General features: G+C 41.4%; 1 protein-coding gene across 6 annotated transcripts in view; it reads left to right on the top strand.

The window, feature by feature from the left end:
* EFCAB11 (EF-hand calcium binding domain 11) overlaps positions 1–18620 on the top strand; it is a 302187-nt gene that overhangs the window by 46743 nt on the left and 236824 nt on the right. Inside the window, exon 6 of one of the 6 annotated variants that reach the window (XM_016154407.2) lies at positions 235–18620. The exons of the other annotated variants lie outside the window; for them this stretch is intronic. Within the exon in view, the coding sequence (XP_016009893.1) occupies positions 235–241 (7 nt within the window). The 3' untranslated portion in view covers positions 242–18620. The remainder of the gene's footprint in view (positions 1–234) is intronic. 6 annotated transcript variants of the gene reach the window in all.

The raw sequence follows: 18620 nt of genomic DNA, 5'->3' as shown, positions 1-18620 counted from the left end.
GACTTCCCGCTAACAGTTAGTGTCTAACCTCTTGGGGTTTGCCTTATCTTGAGAATATGGTCTGGCCCCCTATCTTTTTAAGTCAGTGCTTTTAGGTAGCTTTGTTTCAGCGTCTTATCCAGCATTTTTGTCCCCAGTGGGGGAATTGATCTGACCATTCCCAAACAGAAACTCACATGAATTATTAAATATTTTTTCTCTCAAACTTTTCTTTCTAAACTCTTTTTTTTCCAGATATTGATTTATCGGACAGAACATTGGATTTATTAAGTGTTGCCGAAGACTAATCGCTCATTCGTAAGCGAAGCAGAAAATATGTAAATTAGTGATGCGTTGCTAAAGTTTAGCGATTCTGGCATTTTGGTCGTGCTCTATTTTCTGTTGCTATTTGAAGGACGTGCCTGAGTATTTCTAACCACTTACCGTTCTTCTCTTGAATATCATTTAAATATTTATTTTCATGCACCTTAAAAGCATATTATCAGGAAATAGTGATATAATTTAATGAACATGCCATCGAATCTCAACTTTTTTATTTCATCCGTTATTTATGAAGAGCAACAATCCAATGCTTTCTGTTTTCATCAAGGTCTTATATTTAAAAATCACTTTTCTTGAACTTCAAGATTTTTTTAATGCATTTTTTACTATATTTATACCTAGTATCAAATTAGTATATTTTAAGCATAAGAGTCGGTGCGTCCCCAGGACCACCACCAAGTTTGACAATTTGCTGGAAGGACTCAGCATATGATTGGACTTCAAGCGGCGATTTGTTATAGTGAAAGGATACGAAGCAGAATTAGCAGAAAGAAAGGCGGCTGGGGCGCAGGCCAGAGGAAACCAGTGCAAGCTTCCAGGGACCCTCTGCCGGGGAAGCCACACGGGATGTGCTTAATCCCCCCAGAGACAAGTTATGACAACACGCGTGAGATGTTGCCAGCCCGGAAGCTCGTTAGAGACTCGGCGTCCCAGGTTTTTGTGGTATGATCATGTAGGCAGTCTCTGCCTGGCACGTACCAAAAGTCCAGACTCCCAGAAGGGAAGCAGGGGTGCCACATAAATCATGTTACACAGTCTTAGGCACAATGATCCATTCTTATGAATTAATAGTGGGAAACTTCCGGAAAACCAAGTTCTCAGACGCCAGCCAAGGGCCATCCCTGTAAGCAGGATAGCTGTCAGGGCTACAATGTGGATTCTTCTCCACATATGGAATTATGGCTAAAGTGTTTAAAGCACTTACTATATGGTAAGTACTGTTTTTTATTTATTTCATCCTCATAATAATCATTTCATAGAGGACAAACTGAGACACAGAGAGGTTAAGAAACTTGCCCAAGGTTGCACAGCTAATTCATAGTCCATCAAGATTCAAACTCAGGCTTCAGAATCCATGATTTATCAAATGCTTTATTGATATATTTCTTTCTCTTTCCATTTTGTCTCGCCTCTTAGGTAGGATGTTTTCATATGTTACCTTAAAAGTGTGATTAAAAGAAATTGTCTTCATGTAATGTCTGCTAATCTTGAGTGTTGTTTCATGGCTCATAATTTTCAAGTTTGGAAAACCATTCTAATTTTTGTATGCAAACCTTTCCTGATCTCACAGGCTTTTCTCAGCCTGTCTATTTCTGGATTACAGGAGTTGAATTGTTTATTTCCATCTTCCCATAAGAAGGCTTGTCTGGTCTTCGACCACAATTTAGTTCTATTTTTTCTGAAACTTCTTTTGGTCTCTTCTAAGACAGAGCAATTAGAACTGCAAACAGAGAGGGTATCACAGGACCATGGTTCATAAACAAAGACAGGACAGCATTTTCTGTTTTATTTCCTCCCTTATAACTCTCATCATTGTGTTAGCCATATTGTCTACCTCAATGTATTGGACAGTGACGTAGGAAATGGTCTTTACGTGCCCCTGGATGGCCATCTGGGATATAATGATAACTAATATAGCTGGTAGAGCTTGCCTCTCTGCTGGATTTAGAATTCTTTTTTTCTGATTGAAATGAAGAGATCAACCATTTACTGTATTCATTCCCAGGAAAATACATTATAGCTTTGAGAAAAGTTTGAGTAGTAACACATGTGCTGAAATATGATACAGATGTTTAATGTCTTACTTTAATATTATTTTACTGTTCATAGTCACCTGTTTTGATCCCTGGCTAAGCTTGCTTGCTTCATTCCATAACACCTGTTCCCAAGAATATATTTACAGTCTATTGTCTTTTCTTAATGGATGGTGCATTTGTTAGAAAAAGATTGATTTTTGCCAGTGTCATTCAGTAAATATCTTAAGGAGTCTTTGTTATTTTATTTTCAGTGTTATTTTATTTCAGTATAATACCATAATACTGCTTTTATTTAAATACCATATAAGAAGACATGCTTTATGACTTACGTATGATACTTATTTAAATGTTCATGGCTAGGAAACAAGTTATTTTTATTTTACCTTTTTTAAAAAAAGAATTGTAAAACTTTCAAACTACTGTATGATGACAAATGTCCTTGCATTTCTATAGGCTTAGAAAGCTAATGTTAATCATTATGCCTAAGGGGTCTGGAGCATCTAGTTAGAGACATTTGCTACCTTCTATTCTTGGTCTCTGCATTTTTGGTTCCCTATTTAAATGTTGCATCATCAGAGAGGCCTTTCCCATCCAATGTGAGTTCATCGTATCTCCTCTCCCCTAACAGTAAATTTTTACTACCCAGTTTTATGTCATTCAGGGCACTTAGCAATCTCTGAGATGGTCGTTTGTCTGAGTTTATTCATTGCCCATTTCTCACACTTAACTCTAAAGCTCCATGAGAGCAGCGGCGTCTGTCCCGTCTTGCTTACCTACGGATATTCAGGTGAGTGCAAAGCACCTGGTCATTTAGTTCTTGTTGAATCAATCAGGGAATTAATTTAGTAGAGACTACCAGAAAAAGAAGTTGTTTGTGTTAGATAGGATATTTGATCTTTGTCAAATCAAATGTAGCAGATATTCTTTGGGTTCCTTAAATCTTAAAGAGGGTATCCAGACTTGGGTTTAGGTTCCAATAGCTAACTAAAAGGTTCATATCGTGTATATTTCATGTCTAGGCTTGATTAAGTTTTCTGCTTCTTTGGGCTCTGAGGATTGCGTATCTGCCATAAACCATCAAATCTACAGTAAACCAGGGCTCCTGGCAAATTTCAAGATACCAAATACATCCTTCCACCTTTTTGTGTCCATTGGAAATATTGTAAATACAGAAAAGTGTGGACAGTAATATAATATGACACTCGCATTTCAACTACCTAGCTTTATTCTGTCTTAGCATTTGCCATATTTACTTCAGGTTTTTAAAGAATTAAAACATTACCTGCAGCACTGAAAACACCTATGCATCCTTCTCCAACTCCTTAACCCTCTCTCTTCTCTGGAGAGAACCATGATGACCTACATTTTGGTATTTATCAATCTTGTGCATGTTTTAATATGATTGCACAGATATTTATAAACAATGTATTATTTTGTTTTGCATGTTTAAGTGTTATATACATGATATCATATTGTTCATAACCAGAACCTTGATTTTTTTCCACCTAATTTAATAGTTTTTGAGAAACATCATTTAGCTCTCAATTTTCATTGCTATGTAAAATCTCACTGAAAGATAATTCACATTTTATTTATCTAGTTGCCTGTGGATGAATGTTTAAGTTGTTTTCTGTTATTCACTATTTCAATTGCTGCTGCAATGTTTTCTTGTACTTTCTATTTGTACATATGTGTAAAGCACTTGAGGACAGTGCTTTATTTTTTTTTCACCTTATTTCACCCATAGACAATGAGAGTGTTTATAAAACACATGTATGTAAACAGAGAAGTTCCTTTAGACTGAAAGCAAACTGCCCCCCTGCCCAAGAAACTCTGGGGCTCAATACCCTGCCACGCCTGTAAACCATCTGTGGCAGAGTAGAGTTTGGGGAGCTGTGTGCTAGGGCAGTGGTCTTTTATTTTCCTAAAAGCATTCTTAAACATTGTGTACTTCCTTGTGCGTTTTTACATTGGTAGCTAAAACTTCTCAAAGTAAGTTTAACTGGTTGCAAAGCATATGACTTCCAGAGAATTATAAATATTGACATTTAAAAATATAACTGTTATATCATTTAAATGTATCCAGTAGAATCTAAATACCATAGTGATTTGATACTTATCATTTCTCTTTCAAAAATGTGTGAACAAGCTTTTAAAATGATGTGACAAATTCTTCTTTTACAATTTGAAATTTTACATCCTTTCTTTTTTTGAACACCTATTTCTATTTTTCTTCCTCGGCTAAGTTTTATCTTAATATAATATATTTTTTTTCATTTTTTTGGCTTTCACAAACAATCTTTTGAAATTAGGTTTACTAAGGTATAATTTACATATCATAGATTTCTTCATTAATAGGTATAGTCATATGAGTTTTGACAGATACATACAGTGTGTAACCAGTGCCACGATCAGTATATAAAGTATTTCTATCCCTTTCGGTTCCCTCCCTCTACTCCCGGTCTCTGGCACCACTGATCTTATTTCTGCCCCTATTTTATAGCCTTTTCCAGAAGGTCATATAAATGGAGTCATATCGTTGGTAATCTTTGGTATTGCGCGTTTTTTTTTTTCACTTTACAAAATGCATTTGAAATTCATCCACGTTGTTAACATGTATCACTGGTTAGTTCTTTTTAACTGCTGAGTTGTATTCTATTGTATGGATGTACCATAGTTTGTTTATCCGTTCAGCAGTTGTGGACATTTCGGTTGTTTTCAGTGTGGGGCAATTACTAATAATGCTGCTATAAACATTTGTGTTCAGGTTTTTGTTTGGATATTTGTTTGCATTTCTTTTGAAATAATAAGTGTGATTTCTGAGTCACATGGCAGGTGTAGGTTTTAATTTGACAAGAAACAGGCAAATGTTTTTTTCCGATGTGCCTGATCCATTTTGCATTCTCATTTGCAAAACGTGAGACTACCATTTGCTGCTCATTGTTGCCGGCACTTGGTATCGTTAAATTTTTTATTTTGTTTTTGTTTTTAGCCATTTCTACAATGTATATGGTGAATGGTATCTCATTTGGCTTTTAATTAGTACTTCCTTAATGACTGACTGAAATGATTGTTTCTTGTCCTTGTTTGCCATTCGAATCTCTTGTAATGAAGTATATGTTCCAATCTTTTGCCCATATTTTTCTTTTATTCTTTAAGTACTGAGTTGTAAAAGAGTTTTACGTATTCCAGATCAGGTTCCAGCCTGTGAATTTTATTTTCATTTTTTTAACACTTCCTTTTAGAAACAGAAGTTTTTCATTTTGATGAAGTCCAATATATGAATTATTTTTATGATTCATGCTTTTTAAAAATCTTATCTTAGAAATCTTTGCCTAATGTAAGTGTGGTGGTTAATTTTATGAACATAGCTAGGCCACGATACCCAGTTTTTGATCAAACACAAGTCTAGATGTTGCTGTGAAGATATTTTTAAGTTGTGATTGACATTTAAATCAGTAGACTTTGAGTAAAGCAGGTTACCCTCCATAAAGTGGGCGGGCTTCATCTAATCAGTTGAATGCCATAAGGAGGGAGGACTTCAGCCTCTAGGCTGCCTTTGGACTGGGAGACTGTACCATCCGCTCTTCCCTGGACTCTCTATTATTTCGCATTGGTTTATTTTGTGCCAGAATCACACTCTCTTAATTATATGGCTTTATAAGTTTTGATATCTAGTAGCGCAATTTTCACTGTTCTTAACGCATTGCATTTCCTTATAAATTTTCAAGTTCACATCTTTAAACACTATGTTCTACTGCCCCATAAGTAATATTACTTTTCATTTTAGTGAAATAGCCAAGGTAACCAAGCCGACTGACTCTAAAGCCTGTATCCTTAACTACCTACCTCTCAATGAAATGAATTATAGACAGATATACCTGGCACATTTTTATCACTTGTTTTCTTTTAAATAATTAACATTTATTTTTCCATTTTATTATTTAGTTCCCATTATTATTTTTCAACTTATTATACACCATCTTCAAAAGAAAAGAAAAATGGAAGCAAATTATCAGTTTAGGATCAATTTGAAATACAGTAAGAAGCTTTGAGTATGAGGTCAATTAATTTGAGCCCTTCATCTGGCTGAGCAGTTCAGTGGTCAGGAGGAAGGGAGTCAGACAATAAATATTTTAAAAGCTGTACTAGCAAAACTTAGAATAAATGGAAACTGAAAAATTATTAATAGGCCAGATGTGAGGAGAGGACATACTAAGACAAAAGTGTGCACCCATACACATGTCTGACGTTTCTGACAGAACAGCTTTGTTCCAGAGGGTTTATATGTGATGAATTTTGCTTAAAATTCTCCTGTAATGTCCCTATTTTGAGATAGAGGAAGAATCATCACTTTTCTCTTTTTATAATTAGAAAAAGCAAGACCGTATAAGATTATGGCCAGAGTGAGTCAAGCTGAGTATCAGGTAATCCCGAATCATAAACACGTCCACACTCTACTTAGAAATTGTTATCTATAAGACTAGTAAGAGAAATGAGAGCCTATATGAGCTCAGCAGTGCAAGTTGGCCTACAAATTAGGTTTGGTAAAGGTGAAGTGTGCTCTTTGTGTTCTTCAAAATATTTATTCAGATATGTATATGAAAGAAAGTTTTGGTGTATATAAGTAATTGAGGTGTTCATTTTTTCATTTTGTTCCTTAGTGTTTTGTGGGGACTTTTTTTTGGCAGCTTACCATAGCTAAATAAATTACATGCATTAGCTCAGAAAAATAGAACACAGTTAAGTTTAGTAAGTAATATGGTTTTATGGGATTATACCAAAGTTAATAGTATAATCACTAAGTAAATAAGTGAGATGAGGAAGAGAATAATAACAGTTGTTATGGTACTGAAAGGGACCAACATATGGAACAGCAAAAGTAACAAAAATGAAAATATCAGGAAATGACCTAAATTTCATAAAAGAGCTGTCTTTTTAATGTCTTTAAATACAAACAAAATAAGACGAAGACAGTAGACTAAAAAGAAAAATCGTCACGTGATATATGAGTATGTCCACCAGAGCTTAACAAAAACAATGGAGAATAGGAAAAAATGGGGCTAAATATTGAATACAATAGCTACTGCGTAATGATGAAGGGACGGGAAGATGGGAGAATGTGTTTTGGCAAAAAGAATGGGCACAAGAGAGCAGGAAGTACGGTTTAGGTCAATAAGGAATAGAGGAAAATAATACCAAGTAGACAATGTCCAAAGGTAATAATGTATATTCTAATGTTATGCACATTGCTTAGCAACAAGCAATTTTGTTTTTAAAAAAGAATGAAAAAGGAAGTACAAAAACCAATTAAAAGAAGAAAGAGACATATGTCTTGTAAAGTAATCAGGTACAAGGTGAAAATGAGAAAAGCCAAGATGAAAAGTGAATTTAGACCTCGAAGAAGGTTAAGGTAAATATTCATATTTGTTAATTGTCTCTTAGGTCAATTTCAAAAACACTTAGACACTGAATTGTAGTAACCATCATTACAATAACTGTCCAAAGTAGACATATTGATTGCCATCAAAAATATACTTCATAGTCTATAGTCTATATAAAGCATTGAAAATGGATCTTAGATATTCATATGTTTTAATATTTTAAGAAAACATATTTTAATTCAGTGTGATAAAAACAAATCTGTGAAAATGATTATTTTTAAAATGTGGTTTAGGAAGGCATTTGGCAGTGATTTCTATCTTTCATTTTCTTATTTTGGATATAGATTGTTGCTTTGTACATATCTAATACTTTATTTAAAATATTTGGACAGTAGGTAGCATCCAACATGTTTGTAAAGTTCAAAAGTACCTTTAGGTAAATAATAGCTTCTAAAGGCCAGTAGACACATTTAAAAATAAGCAAATAAATCGCTTCATCCCATACTCGGCAGTGAAAATAGAACGCATTTCCAATATATGAATTTAGATTTGACCCTGTAAACACCGAAAGCAATACAAACCCCGGATGCCACAGTTACCACAGAGTTCGTCTGGTAAAAGAGTCCTGTCTCAAAATATTCTTCAGAACCGTCTTTTAGTATGTCCCAACTGCAAACTGGAACTTTTCTGTCATTTGAAACAGTGGCGTCTCCAAGTCTTTTCCCCGACCCATGCAGTAAGTGATTGGCATTCTACTGTGTTGGAATGAAAGCACCAATTTAATTACAAACACAGAAACAATGGAACAAAAAATGATAATAATCAGGCTCTTTTTATTATCGAGTTTTGGGACCTGGATGTTGTTACTCATGATGCGGCATCACTGTGCTTCCTGCCAATTAGAGTTCTTACTGGTCTCTGTTTTGAGGGGTGAATTAAGTACATAGCTGTCTCTCAAAATAGGTACTCAGGGTCTTAATATACGAAGGGGTACCTTTTAAGATGCTTCGTTTCTGAGATAGTACTTAGAATTTGTTTGTGTTACGTGCTGTTGAATCAGCTCTGACCCTAGGCAACCCCGTGGATGAGTGATGTCCACAGTACCCTGTCCTTCACAGCCCTAGAATTTACGCACTGCTAAAGCTGAGCGCTTTTGATTACCCTCTTCTCGAGTAAAGCACAATATCATTAGCTCTGAGACATCATTGATTCTAGGTCACCATCATATTATGGGCCACAAGTGAAAGAAAAAATTCTGCCCATTAAACTATGACACAATGTTAAGGTACCAATAACCGTAAGATGTATCACAATTTTAGAGATTTTAAATTGTGGGAAAGATATCCTGAGAATCAATGAAATAAGGTAATGTGCACGTGCACCTTGAGTCCACAAACATTTCATAGCCACCTTGATCTGAATTGTTTTCAGATTTCGTAAATACTATCCTCAACCAGTTTACTTTATTCTGTCTTTTAACCCCCTCTTTGATCTCATTATCCTATTTCCCTGGATATAACCTTGACGTTGCTCAGAAACAGTGTTGGTCATCCACCTGGAGAGCGGGTCTCTGACCGTAGTAATTACATTGACCTCCCTGCCCTGTCCTAGACTCGTGAGCTGTGAGTGCCCACTGGGCTAATCTCGTTTTATAAGCAGGACCTGGGCATCAGGGCATCACGACCTGGCTCTAGAGCCATGATTGCTATGCAGCCATGGTAGAAGTTGCATTCGGTATTGGTTGAGGTCCTTCTAGATGCCTGGCATTGTGTGGGTACTGTGGGTTACAATGCTGTAATATCTGCAGGCAAGGAATTTACAGCCTGGAGGAAGAGTAAATGTATAGAAAGGGACTAGAATTCACCTAACTTAGGAGATAAAGTCTTCTCCACCTTCTTCTCAATTCACTGTTCCCCCCCTTTTTTCAACCCAACTTACCCCTTCGTAATATCAAATGAATGTAGTCTACCTCACGTCGCAGAGAAGCCTGTGAGGAGTTATCCGCAGACAGGCTACCTCTCCCCGTGAGCGTGCTGTGAGCAGGAACTGGCTGTAACCCAAATCAGCCCCTCCGCGACGGGTGCAGGATCAGCTCGTTGTACGGATGATGTCCGGTTGAGTCGTAGAGAACATGTCCAAGAGGCCCGGCACCCTCCGACCTCAGGATGTGACCACGGCAGCCCCGTCTGTTTCCGCCGGCAGCAGCAGCAGCAGCACTGCCGCTGGCGATGACAGAGCCTGTCCTGGGCCCTGCAGCGCTTCCAGCGCCACTTCGGCCGCGCTTCTTGCGAGGGTAACCTGTGCTTGCTGTTACATCCCCCCCCAACCTCTTCGCTTCTCACCTTGGTGTGGCTTTCGCCCCTGACGGTTCCAATGAATAATTTTGCTGCGCTCACTCCTAATCTCCGAAGTGTCAGATTCAATGGACGCTCTTCAGTCGCTGCCCACTTCTGAGCATTCAGCCTTGATGACCACTCCTGGCATGGGACACCCTTTTCCACTGGTGTCTGTGGCAGTACTCGTTCTGGGGTTTGGTTCTACCCATAACGGCCATTCCTTTTCATCTCCTTCAGCGGCTGGCCTTCTGCCTGCGTACCCCGCCCAGCGTTCTCCCCGTTCGCAGTGTTCTTCCTCCGGGGGATTCCATTCCCTGCCTCCGCGCCCGTGCGGGGGGCGCCCCATTCCATTCCTTTATCCCAGTCTTGTTTTCCGCAATCCGCACCCGTGTCTTCACTTCATTTCCTACTGACCAGCCTTCTGGGCGTCTCTGCTGACCCCCCGAACACCGCATGTTCTAGATGCTTCATATTATCTTCTACCTCAGAGCTGCTGAGATTTCTCTTTTTTCTTGCGTTACTTTTCTTGGTTCACGATGTCACCATCTACCCAGTTACCTATTCCAGAATCACCGAAATCAACTTCTTTTCTTCACCGCTGATAGCCAACTGGTCACCAGGTTTTGTCTGTTCTGCCCCCCAAGTCTGTCTCAGGTTTTCCTCCTCCCTATCCTTGATCCATGCTGTCTTAGTTTGCCATGAGGAATACCACAAACTGGGTGGCTTAAATGACAGACATTTATTCTCTTAGAGTTCTGGAGGACAGAAGTATGACAGCAAGGCGTCAACAGCGTTGTTTTTTCCTGAGGCCTCTGTCCTCGGCTTGCACATGGCCCCGTGTCTTCTCACGGTCTTCTCTCTGTGTGTCTGTGTTCTGATTTCCTCTTATAAGGACACCAGTCACATTGGATTAGGGTACACCGTAATGACCTCATTTTAACTTAATTAACTCTTTAAAGGAGGTGCTGGGGTTAGGACTTCAGCATATATTTTAAGGAGACACAGTTCATTCTGTAACATGTGCCCTCGTCATCTCCTTACTAGTGAATAGTGTGCTCTCCCGATTTGTTTTCCTACCTCCAATATCACCTCCATTCTGACAGATCATTCCGTGCCACCACCCGACAGATTTTTCTAATTTCAAACACGAGCCCATTACTCTCCTGCTGAGGACTCTTTAACGGCTCCCGAAGACACTGAGTGTAACACCCAACTTCCTTCAGACGGCACATTCACGATCTGCGTCCGCCACTTCACACCGTGTGCCAGCCGTCCTGAAATACTCGCGCTTCCCTGAAGGTTTCAGACCCGCACCTCTATGCCTTTCCACACACAACATTTTGCATCTGGAACCTTCTTCACCTCCTTTTCTCACCAACCCTAAGTCACGTAAGACTCAGCGGAAGTCGCGTATTATTCTGCAGGAATAATTATTCCGGTCCCCCCTCCCAGCGGCCGGAAGGAAACGTGGCAGACGGCACTAGTGCAAACCGAGAGGAACTGTTAACCCGTGAGGAAGCATCTCTTTCAGATAGATGCAAAAAAAAAAAAAAAAAAAAAAAAGAATGTGTTAAATTACTTTAGTTTTTATAGACTTTTCTCATTCTGTGGAGCCCCTGAAGCTTTCTTAAAGGACAGATTATAAAATTGACATCTTCCTTTCATCATTTACTCAGCCATCAGCTCAAGACGCAGCCCATCATATTTAATCACGTCCTAACTCCTTCCTAAGTCAGGATCCCTGTCCAGAGGCTTGTCGTGAAGTCCAGAGCACTCACTCTCAGCAGTCTCTGTTCGTTAGCCCTGGACACACAGTCACAGTGCAGCTTTTCCCCAGCTTCTCTGAAAAAAAAAAAAAATGAGCACAAATTACAAGAAATGCAGTACAAATTGTGAGATGTCAGTACATTAGTCGCGACATGGGAAATCTGATGCGGTCGGCGGGAGGAGAGGTGTAAATTGCAGGATGATAGAAAGGGGAGCGCAGTCTGTTAGTAATGCAAGGAGTATGATGGGTTTAAAGAAAAGGTACAAATTACAGGGTAATATAAAGAAGAGGTCAGTACATTAGTAACATGGGAAAACTGACAATTTGGGAGGAAAGGTGCAAATTGCAGGATAATGTAAAGTAGGGGCTTAACTGTGAAGATGAGCTTCCATCAGCCCGAGGAGGCTCGATGGTCACACCGACACTGGCTAGAACTTCCAGCGTTTGTATAGTCCTTCCTCCCAGCGGGTCTTTATGTCTCTTAGAATCCTGCATTAAATTTCAAGCTAATATTACAGAGCAAAATTATTGTTCTTGTCGAACAGAGGTAAAAACCGAGTCAGAAAGAGTCCCTCGAAAGTTCTGAAGCCTGAACCAAGAAACCTCACATTTGTCAACTCTAACAAATAAGCACACACCTTTCGCTGCGCTCAGACACACATTCCTCCAAGAGGCTGTGGAAATCTGACCGTCATTTCTGGGTTCGAGATAGAATTTTAAAGAATTACACGATTAAAAAAAAAAAATTTAATGAAAATTGTAAAGAATGACAGATGATGGGAGACTGTGGGGACCCCATGGATCTCTTTTGTTTCTACGCATCTCGTGATTGAGGCACTGACTACCCTCTGTTCCAGAATATCTTTTCAAGGATTGCTGTCCAGTGACCAGCCTTGGGAGACACAGGTAGTGAGTGTCTCCCTCCAGAACAAAAGGCAGGCATGCTTACCCACCACTTAATAAAATCTGGGGTCCCTAACTCAAGTTCTTCTCCTACAACACAACTCTCTATAGGTGCAGGCATCTCTCTGGGCCCATCTGCATCACCCCACAGAATCTGGGGGTACAGGGAGCTGACAAAAATGTGCTGACCCTCATGCAGCGTGTGCTATGAGCATTGAAGTCCTTGGTCTATGCTCCAATAGTCCCTGGTCTTCGGCTACCTTGCTAACTTGTTAGGGGATTGAATTCTCAGGTTCTTCCCAGTTCTTAACAGTTTTATCGATGAGAATGGGTTGCCAATAGTGACATGGCTTTCCGGAAGAAAGATGAGGAAATCATGGTCCCTAACAGGATTTGAAGGACGTCCATGAGGACTAGCGATGAATATGCTGACCAAAGTATACGGTCAACCAGGCAGTGACAGTCCCCGCTCCGTTACTTGTTAATGAAGAGGACTCAGGGAGGGAGTTGCGGTAGGTGCCCGGACAGCATCCGGGTTGTTGCGACGCCCCTCCAGGCACGAGGACTTCCTCGCCAGTGTGGCGGTCAGCCTCAAGTCTGCCCCGTTCTGATGACTGGCACAAAGATTCCTGTTGGGAGAGCGGAAAGTTTTCATTCCATTGCAGATAGAAGCTGTGTGGACAGACACCTGTACTTAGAACGAAGGGACAGTTGCGGCTGCTCTGCGTGGAGACCAGGAGAATTCTCAGGACTTTGGCTGGTTCTCTTGGGAGAAGGGGAGCCGGGCAGGCAGGCGAGGCTTGTGAAGGAAGAACAGCAACAGCCGAGCCAGCTTCTGGCTGCTGCCGCCCACACTCCGTGGTGGGCCCTTCAGATCCACTCGGAGGTAAGGTCTCCATGTTTTTGTAGTGTTCCGCCAGACTAAACAGTATACACGTCAAGGTCCATATTTGGGAAATAATTGTTCGGAAAAGCAGGGGGACGATACATTCAGGTTCAGGAGCGTGATCACTTCCGAAGGCAAAGTACAGGGCTGGAATCAGGATGGGGAACCGACAGAGCCTTGTCATGTCCTAGTTCTTGAGTCGGGGGTAGGTTCACAAGTTCTGGTTTTATGATCACGCTTCATAATGTAGCTGCTCGTTCTATATAGTCACTCTTTTGTATGTATCAACTACTACATAATAAATGTTTACTATCAGCTTTGAGAAATTTAGTTCATAATTAGAATTATTGACTTGCTACAAATTACATAACATCTGTTTGATTCCTGTGTGGATGTTAGCAGAGTCTTCCTTTTAAGAACCCTAAATATCCAACGGGAAAATGGTATCTCTGTAAATCTTCATGCAGGAAATCCTGGAGAGAGTCATCGTGTGACCTTTCTTAGATAGTAGATATGTCATGTAATTGTCGCAGTTTAAGAGCTCATGTTCGCCCAAGCTAAGATTAATTTAAAAATTATTTTAGCTTGATGTCTTATTCTAGAGTGTTTATTTTCTTCATTCCTAAAAAAACAAGCTATCAACATTTTCTATATTTATAATACTGAGGGGCATTTGAGAAATTTGGGGAAATATCTGTACCCTGCCTACCTCACCGTGTGTGGGGAATGGCATCTTACTTCCCCTCCTCATCCTGTCTTGTGTTTGGAGAGAGGGAAGCGTTCTTCACAACCTTTCTTAAGCGACAGAACTCTAAGGAGAGTCTTGTGCTTCCTGTGTTCCCCGAGAACGACAGTTTGGCCCACGACATTGCCCCCAGGAGTCGTCCGACCCTAAACACGCTCCTCGGTCTAGCTGACCTTGAGAGTCAAGACACTAGAGTCTTTGCGAGGTCACCCCTGGGTGGTGGTCATCCTACAACTAGCTAAAAGTTTTTGTCACCTACTGGAGACGGAACACTTTCGGTGCTTTGTTTCACTGACTTTTTACAGACACCCGAGGTGGTGGTTATCACCACCTCCGTTTTGCGTTGAAGCAGGGTGTAGGGAGAGGTGAAGGAACTTTTCACGTTCTCCTAGTCAGAATCCCAACTTGGTTCTGCAGGTTTAGCAATGCCAGAGCCTTGTCGTTGAATCCATGAATTCTAAGAACACCACATGAGTAAGTATACAGAGTTTTTTTTACCTAAGGGAAGTCGGAATGCCACAAGGATGTGGCGTTGGGAGATAAGGTCTCAGACTTTATGTCATAAGGATAAGTGGGCCCCACTCTGTGGCCTCTGGGAGGGAGACTGCATTGGAGATTGCTGGGAACCTGCTACCCCTCTTTTTAGTGAATTCCATACTTTTTCTTCTCACTTAAACTCTATCAATGATATCTGGGCGGTTAATGGTTTTTGAATAAGCTGGATTTAATATTTCTCAAGTGTGAGGGGGAAGAACATGTATGAGAGAGATTTTTATTTTGCTGAACGTGGTTTTATTTCTCTAACACGCCAGAACTAGACCGAGCGTGCATGCGTTTGTTTCTGTAAGGAGGCCAGCAGGGTTCGAGTTGTGTTTTTGTTATCTGGTAGTCTCATGATTCGTATGAATGCCATCTTTCTCCTGATTTATAATTGATCCCTATGAGGGAAGTCAATTACTTATTGTGAAATGGGCTTCAAAAGGCAGCATTTGAAGTATCTTTATCCCTAGCTTGCAAATATATCTTTCTTCAGCTACAGAAAAAATAAACAAACAAACATCTGACTTACGGAGCATTTAAAACAAGAAAGTACAGTTTAAAGATAGCAGGAGGGTCCTCCCCCAGGAGGTACCTCAGCTGGTAGCATCGTCCAAGACAAGTGCTCAGCGCTTGAGAATCTGGTGTGGAAGCCCCGGCTGCAGTGTTTTCAGAAGAGCATTTTACAGAAGACGGTTCACTGCTCAGCTCTGCGGAGTACCTTAACCTGGCGCATACTTACAGGGGCCTTACCTTGGTGGGGCTCGAGGCAAAATCAATACCTCTTTCCCTGCCAGGGCCACACAATCTCTTATGTAATAATGGTTGAACTGTAACGCACAATTTGAAATGCAGGCCGCTCCGAATTACAAAATACATGATGATCTTAGAAGAGGATCAAAAAGACACTTTGACTTTGGTTTAGCCCTTTTGGGTTTCTTCTTAGTGGCCATGTTCCTCTCTTCTGTGATCGGATCGCACACTGCTGATCTGTCAGGGAAACAGGTGTTTGTTGCACAGTGGTTATGGGCTTAGTTCAGAGTCTGCTTCCTCTTTGGAAGAGACGAAGAAAAGATAGCCCTCTAGCTAAGAGTAGATTGGTCTCCAAAGTTCGAAAAAGTCGAATCTGGAACCTGGAATGTAATGCCCTGATAATATGATAAAAGGATGCTGACTTTCCCAGGCCAGCCCACCAGGTATCTTTAATCCTTGATGGCTGAGTCATACCCTAAGGCCTGTGGGTCCCGTTACTGCTAAAATACGGAAAGAAAAGAAGGGGGAGCCTCTCTAGGCTCTAGGCTCACCCTTCCTTCAGTGCTGTCCTACCTCACAGGTTCCCAGGTCCACGCATCACACTGCTCGCAAATCATTGGCTGCTGCTTCCCCCTCTCCCCACTCCATCAGAACTCTCATTTCTTCTGTATTGAAAGAAAATACTTATTAAATGCTCGTTAAATCAAACAAGTATCAATTATTCGGGGCATAGAATGCAGTGAAATAAGAGATTAAGACAGAGCAAGAGAATTTATGTTGGGGCAGGAGGGTCACCATGGAGACAGGAAAGCCCCGTATGGAGCTTGTTCCCTGGGGAGAGCTCTCCCCTAAGCCAGCCCTGCTTTTCCTCACTTCTTCCCTTGCGCTGCTTCCAAACTCATCAGTTCTAGAAAGAGCCGAATGTTGATGTCGTGAGACAGCAGTGGAGGTGAGTTTTGGGGAGAACACGGGGAAGACCGGGGCGTCGTGGGACATCAATGACCAGTTGTGGCGTGAGTTGTGCATAAGCCAACCAGTATAAGGCACGGACACTGGCCTAAGGAAGGACACAGGTACCTCAGTAAATAGCACGAGGCATGAAATCATTAAGCAAATGCAGGCCCTGAAAACTGGTGACGAGCAAGTAGCCCTGCTCCTGCCTTCCTGCTTGGGCTCGGTCAAGTCAGGAAAGAAGACTTAGGTAAACAATCACACTAAAACTAGATCATCACAAATCTCTCTGCCTGCTCGTTAGAAAAGCAGAGGGTATCACGACTGATTATAACCGGGGCCCTGAGTGAGGTGGGCACTGGCTGACTTCTCTGAGAGAGACGTCGCAGCAAAGACCCGGAGATCAAGTCGAGTCAGCCAGGTGAAGAGGGTGAGGGCGGCCAGGCCATGTGGAGAGCATCTCAGGCAAAACGCACAGGACGCATGAAGCCAGGAGGAAGGATCCTCGGTGCCTTTGAGGAATTGCCAGTGATGCTTGAAGATGGGGAACCTGTTGCCATGGGAGCCTGGAGGCCAGAGAGAGACACAGCTCTGCCACTCAGGTGTTGTAGGGCCACGTCAGGGGCTCTGACTCAAAGAATTTAAAGCTAAAGAACGACAGGGTATATTGTGTGGCCCTCGCTATATGTATCATGGGGTTTAGCGGAGGGAACTCGATCAGCGAGGGTTGTTCAGGTCTGCAGGGGTCATAGAGGGGCTGTTTTTGCCTCCTGTGTGTACTTTCAAGGGGGCCTAGCAAGGCCTCTGCTCAAAAAATACCTTTTTGGTTACCCCTGAAACAGGGTCTGAAATCCTGTAATGGAAGAAATGTCTCCTTTAAAACTCATTCCATAACAACCAAGGCTTAGGCAAAATTATGCATAAGTAACATTTAAAATGTTTTTCAGCCCCCCACCCCGGCATCCTTTTCTCAATTGCCTGTTCGCTTTCTCTGTGGTATCGCTTTTCCCTTCGGATACCCTCAGCTCAGTCTCTAAACCAATACCTGATTTCAGCAAAGACTCTGTCCGATTTGACTTACATGAACTCTATGATGCATACATTGAATTAGTCTGTAGGATGTAACCGTGGCTGATGGTAACTCAGATGCCTTAAGCGATAAGGTTTGGTGGCTGTCATAGCTGAAACCCGGAGAGGTGGGGCCGGCTCAGGCCCCGCGTCTCTGGTGTTGCCGTGGCCTTACCCTCGTCCCCGGTGTCCCCTGAGATCTTGGTCTGACGCCCGTTGTGGTTGCCACACTAACTACGGCAGCTCCGGGCCTCACGGCCACACCTTCAAGGAGGCTCCTCTCCATGGTCGGGGGGCACCTCTCAACCAGTTGCTAGGGCCAAGAGTGTCTGCTAACGTGGAAACCAGTCACTGGCGAAGGGGTGGTGTCCTGCTGACTGGCAGAGCACAGCCCCGAAGCTGTGGGCATGGGTGGGATCCTTCCCTCCCAGATCAGGGGGATCCTGGGTGCTGGCAATGGGGGTGGGTTGAGTGGGTTCTAGGAAAATGCCGAACAAGGCTGGCAGCATAGGGTTATTTCTAGTTTAAGCCTGTGTCTACTTGTAGAAAGTTAAACAGGTGTGGACATCAGCAAGCAGACAGGAAAGGAATTGCTTTTAGAGTGGACAGGGGTGCCATCTCAGAGTCCCTAACACTTGGGCTCCCCACATCAACCTTCTCCCCCCAACACACTTACACAGTCACTTCTTTGCTGGTATGGCTCAGATTATCCAGTGAGTTTTGTCTCTTACACTCCTGTGCCCTGGGAGTCTGTGAAGTTTAAGTAGGCTAAGTGTGTGTGTGTGTGTGTGTGTGTAGTGGGTGGGACTCAAAAAAAAGATGTAGAGCCTGTTTAGGAAAATTATGCATTATTTAAAACTATTTGTTATTGTAAAAAAATTAAAGAGCATTTCTTATTGTATGCATTAGAATAACTTTAAAAACTGAAGTTGAGCAGGAGGGGAAGGAGATGCTAATAAGGGTTATTGGTTAATTAGAAGTGAATCTTCATTCTTTTAAATGGGAGTTGTTTCACTTCTTACAGTTTTTACTTGTCTGAATAATACAAGGCTATACTGAATTCTTCAGAAATCTTGCCAAATAAGGCTAAATATGTAGCATTTAAAATTTTTAATTCTGGGTTCTTGCTCTTCAACCAACTATATTTTCTTAATGTTCTCTTAAATATTAAAATTAGGAGCATACGCGTCCTCATCAACAAACATTTGTCA

This window comes from Rousettus aegyptiacus, unplaced genomic scaffold (genome assembly GCF_014176215.1).
Source record: "Rousettus aegyptiacus isolate mRouAeg1 unplaced genomic scaffold, mRouAeg1.p scaffold_m13_p_3, whole genome shotgun sequence".
NCBI classification, from domain to species: Eukaryota; Metazoa; Chordata; class Mammalia; order Chiroptera; family Pteropodidae; genus Rousettus; species Rousettus aegyptiacus.
Note: the sequence above shows the minus strand (reverse complement) of the source record. Positions and strands in the feature narration are given on the sequence as shown.